The 5,381-nt window shown below is 47.2% G+C and overlaps 1 protein-coding gene across 1 annotated transcript; it reads right to left on the minus strand.

Moving 5' to 3' along the window:
- Positions 1 to 704: 704 nt before the first annotated feature.
- LOC110306585 (serine protease inhibitor A3C) lies at positions 705 to 4,995 on the minus strand. The gene is made up of 4 exons (XM_021178654.2): positions 4,945 to 4,995; positions 2,860 to 3,133; positions 1,803 to 1,953; positions 705 to 914 (listed from the first exon to the last, which is right to left on the minus strand). Exons 1-4 carry the CDS (start codon positions 4,985 to 4,987, stop codon positions 705 to 707), a joined length of 678 nt encoding a protein of 225 aa, XP_021034313.2. The 5' UTR covers positions 4,988 to 4,995.
- Positions 4,996 to 5,381: the final 386 nt, after the last annotated feature.

A 5,381-nucleotide genomic window follows, 5' to 3' on the forward strand; every position in this document is an offset into this window, starting at 1 on the left:
CTTGGGGATGAATAAGAATGTAAGGGTTGAGGCTTACTAGTGATGTGTTTGTGTGTCAAGTTGACAAGGGGTCAATTGTACTGGCTGGTTTTGTGTGTCAACTTGACACAGCTGGAGTTATCACAGAGAAAGGAGCTTCATTTGAGGAAATGCCTCCATGAGATCCAACTGTAAGGCATTTTCTCAATTAGTGATCAAGGGGGAAAGGCCCCTTGTGGGTGGGATCATCCCTGGGCTGGTAGTCTTGGGTTCTATAAGAGAGTAGTCTGAGCAAGCCAGAGGAGGCAAGCCAGTAAAGAACATCCCTCCATGGCCTCTGCATCAGCTCCTGCTTTCTGACCTGCTTCAGTTCCAGTCCTGACTTCCTTTGGTGATGAACAGCAGCATGGAAGTGTAAGCCGAATAAACCCTTTCCTCCCCAACTTGCTTCTTGGTCATGATGTTTGTGCAGGAATAGAAACCCTGACTAAGACACCAGGGAAGAAGAATAAAGACAGATTCCAGGTTCAGAAACATGCACAGATGCTCCCAAGACACCCGAGAGCCTGACACAGATAGTCCAAAGTCTTCTGTGCATGTGGGATCACTGAGATAGTCAATGTCGCTGTCTAAGCCAACTTTGCAACAGCCAATCAGAGCTTGAATGCCAGGATGTATACAGAGATTCACATATAGGGTCCATCCCAGAGTCCTGGGCAGAATATTCAGGACTTAGGAGAGTTTTGGGCTCTCTTAGGGTTAGTGATTTTGGCTATAAAGAGGGTAGTCTGAACATCTGTGTGAGAGATGACCATCAGGAATGGCCTGTTGAACCACAGAGTGGTTCTTCTACTACGAATGCGAAAATTGACCCCTGTGGCAGCAGCTGCTTCTGTGCCTGTCTCACCCACATCCAGCACAGCCTTGTGGACCATCTGTGGGGAGAGAAACACATCACTCAGTGGAGACCAGGGAGGGCAGGAGAGTGGTCTGGAGCAAGCAGTGAGTGCTGGCCTCACCTGCTGGTGTTTCATTGTTCCTTTCATGAGCTCTAATCATGGATTTCCTAAGCCTCTGCTCAGTGTGTGAGTTGACACATGCCCTGGGTCTGCTCGGTGTCTGAATCTGTGCTATCCTCAAACCCAGTACAAACTGGAGAATGGAGCTAGGCAATGGCAAGGGTTTCCCCACAGGGAGCTGCAGGATTCAGCATCCCTCCAGCTCCCGCCTCTTTGGAATATACAACAGCAATGTACAACCCATGGCTTCACCTTCCCAGACTGCCATGTCATGCTGGGACAGATCTGAGCCCAGGGCTTTAAGTGGGCGCTAGAGAGAACATTGGTCACTGACAAGCTGTGCGCCTAGGGATGTAGTATGGGGGTCTAAGGCATCTTCTTTCCTTTCTTGGGGTTTTCCTCAGAACTGCCATAGATTCCTTGTTATTACTTTTACTGTTAATATTCTGTGTGCAGGTCAAGAAGTCCTGTTTCTGGGCTGCAGTGAAGAAGCTAAAGGGAGAAGTGATTTGGCCTGTTATGTACTGTGGGTAGCCCTACAGTGTATTGTGGGTGCCCCTACAGTGCACTTTGTGTGGCCTTGCAGTTCAGCACATGTTGGTATCCATGTTTCTATGGAGCAACTCTAGGCCCTCCCCACTATAGGCTCCTAGGTGAGCTTATGTACAGGGGTAGAGGATGGACATTTGCTAAGGAAACTCAGCAATGTAGGATTCTCACACATGCACCATCCCCACAGCCCACATGCTCTTCACCATCCACATTCAGGACCCAAGGCGAAGCATCCTGTGCTTCTTGTCTTACCTGAGACACTATCAGGTCCTTGGTTCCTGTGATCCCAGATAGGTCAGCTTGTTTGGAGAAGATTTCTTTAATGCCCAGCTCTGGAAGGATGTCCTTCAGGCTGTACTCAGTAGAGATGGAGAACTTGGGCAGGCAGAGCTCACCTATTTTCCTGAGAATAAAAAACAGCAAGGTAAGAGTCCCTGGACTCTGTGACCCCCTCAATCGACCGTGTCACTGGGTCTCCTCTCCACAAAGAGCCCTTTCCCTAGAGAAAAGCCCTCTTCCCACCCATGCCTAGACGACTTAACTTTGCTCTTCCTAATGCATTAATTATCCATCAGGGCCCGAGAGTGTTTACAGTGGACAGGCAACCTGACTTGGTCCTAGCTTTTCCGTGACTTAGAATGTTTTCCTTCTACATCCACAATGCAATTCTTCCCTGGCGTGGCAATCCTAAAACATCTTCCAATGAGCCTTCTATTTAAAATTGCACACTGCATCAGACTCCAGCTTTCCTAATATTTGGATACTCCCTTTCTTATCTTCACCCTTTTTCACATTTTAACTCTACTAAACTATGGCTAATTTAACTTTCATTCCTACACTCTTTCTTCCTCAACTCTAAGAGGAGCCCAAAGGGTACATTTGTGCTTCAGTCTCTGATACACTCTCAGAATCTATATCAGATGGCACATAGTAGGACTTCAAGTCTTAATCCCTGTATGGTGAATGATGAATGTTGAGAGGATGAGATGGCTACACAGGGCAGAGCTGATTCTCAGAGCTCATCTCCTGTCAATCACAATTCCCTCTGCCTTCAAACTCATTCTAGATTCTGTGTAACTTACAGCCTGTTTGAGGGAGGAAACCTCAGCTCCTTGTTCTAGCTGAGCCCATCTTGTGAACATTGACAGCAAATCAGGGCCCAAAATACATAATCAGCAGAGGGGAATTAAACTCAAGTCCACCTGTCCCCTGGGAAGTATCTACCATTACACTGGGTACTAGAGTGACCGGCCATAAGGCAACAGCAGTACAGGGATTCAGGTCAGTTCTGGATCCTAAGGATAGTCACCTGGGCCTCAGAGAGTTCTTCCACTTCCTCAGGGTCTCTGGTTGCAAGCTGGCTTCCACTTGCTGCATCCTGCCCTGGTCAGGGAGAATGAACAGGGCGCTGGCATTTCCTTTGTACTTCAGCTCCACCACAGTGCAGGACAGCTCCTCATCCCGGAAGTAGGGTGTGGTCAGGGCCTTAATTTTCATCATGGGCACCTTCACAGACCTCTTCACATCCAAGTAGAACTCTGACTCAAATGTGTCACGGGGATTAAAGGGCATCTTCCATGTGCCTAAAGATAAGGCAAATGATCATGTTGTCACTTCAGGACACTCTACCTCCTCCCGAGTTTTGCTCAGCTTTTGAGTTGTCACAGCAATCCATGCATCTTCAGTCATTCAGAGTGTTTGTAAGTGTGACATATGCTGAATTGAAGAAAGCATGGTACTCGATGAAGCTGATATCTATGAGATTTTCTCCAGTCATGGTTTGGATAATGGAACCTCAAAACCACAGCTTGGCTACTTGAGTCCTGACACAATCAGGGATCTGGGGTGGAGTGCATAAGAGAGACAAGTGTGAAGGTGGTGAGACTGGAGACAGGGACAGTTGAGGGTCCCATCTTCCTCAGGGGAACCATGTCTAGAAGGCAATGGCTTGTGGGACAAATTTTAGGGGAAACAGGAGTAAAAAGGCTAAGATCTCCTACATCATGAGCAGTTCATAATCCATAGATTGTGGGCTAAGACTTGGGTAATGAATCCTTATCACACATAAGGGCTATGACAGTCTCCACACATTACAAATACCAGCTCAGGTTTATCCCAGATTTCTAGTTTATGCCTCTACTACCAACGCGCATGAGGGACTTGATAGTTAAATAATCTCTTACTCTTAGAATCTCACAGCCTAGACATACATCCTACCTCACACCATGCAGCACTTGAGCCTTTGCCCTGGGGAGAGTTGAAAAAGCCATGTCCTGTAATCTAACCCATCAGGCTGTCACTCTGCTTCCACCATACCCAATCCACAGCAGCTCTGGGCCCATCCTGTCCTTCTGTCCTCCTGTCTTCTGTCCTGCTGTGCTCTGACCTCCTGTCCTATATTTCTTCCCATTGTTATCTTGATTTTCTGCCTATAGCCCCAGACCTGCCCTATCTCTGCCCTGGATCAACTTTAATCAGCTCCAGATCAACTCAAGGTCTGGTTACATCATGACCTCTGTCAGGCACAATCTCAGGATTGTTACTTTGCTTCCTGTGTCTATGAGGCAGGACATTATGGATGTGAGATCTCTGGAATTTCCTCAGTACTGTTCACTACCTATAACATCTCCAGTTGAGTCTCTATCTATCTTGTGTCCAAGCTTCATCAGAATCTCTGACTCAGAAATATGTCTTGGAAATTCTGACTTTTCATGATAAATGGCTATTTATTTTACAAAAGCAATATTATACAAAGCAGTCAGACACTAAACACAGAACACAGCTTGGCTGACACTTCCTCATCTCTAATGGCTATTATTCAGTCATTGCTTCTCCATGCCCAGGAACACTTCATTATAGAAAAGGCTCAGAGGAAAAATATTGCACAGTAATTGCTCACAGGGCTCTTCACAAGGTGTGAGGTATGCTACCTTCCTTGTTCCAATTACTGTCTTTATGCTCCTTATGATCAAGAAGTCCCCATCCCACCTGGACCTACCTAGAGAGAGAGGCTCTCCAGCAGATATCGACATCTGCTATAGGAACATATTAGAAATGCCAGCAGTAGGAATCCTGTGGGAACCTGTCTCTGCATGGAGTAGACATGGCTTCTGACCAGCAGGTAGGACAGGAAATGTGACGAATGACATGCTGCTTGTAACTAAGTTTAAGTCATAGTCAACTATCAGCCCTTGTAGACTGAGAACTCAGCATGTACCAGGAACACAACCATTGTCCAGAAACAGCTCAGAAAAGGAGACTGATGAGTAACAAGAAGTTAGGCACACATGTCTCCAAGGCTTTGAGCACCTCCTTGACAATGATCAGCATACAGGACACAAGTTACCCTGCCAAGATCCTCTCCCTCCACTCCCCAGGCAGTGACCACGCTCACCTTTAAAGTAGATGTAATTCACCAGCACCATCCATGTATCCATATCCAGGTCTGAGATCAGTTCCTTGACCTTCCCCTGGGTCTGATTGCTCACATAGTCATTGATGAGCTTTGTGGCCTCGAGAGGATGCTGGAAGTCTGCTGTGAAGGCCTCAGCCTGGTACAGAGCCCTTGCCTTCTCCTGGAATTCTGCCAGAATCTGCAGGTGCTTTTCAACAAACAGGGCACTGCCTGTGCTGATCTGTACCTACTCCCCTGGATGGCTGAGCCTCTGTAGGAGGTGCCCAAAGCCCTGGTGGATGTCTGCCTCAGGGGTCTCTGTGAGATTGAACTTGAGACCTTCTAGAATCTCTTCCAGGGTGTTGCCCTTGGCTCCCAGCGACACGATGGCCAAGGCAGCTGAGATGCTAAGTGGGGAGAAGACAATATTTTTGTGT

This window comes from Mus caroli, unplaced genomic scaffold (genome assembly GCF_978045245.1).
Source record: "Mus caroli unplaced genomic scaffold, Mus_caroli_1 scaffold_14, whole genome shotgun sequence".
Taxonomy (NCBI): domain Eukaryota; kingdom Metazoa; phylum Chordata; class Mammalia; order Rodentia; family Muridae; genus Mus; species Mus caroli.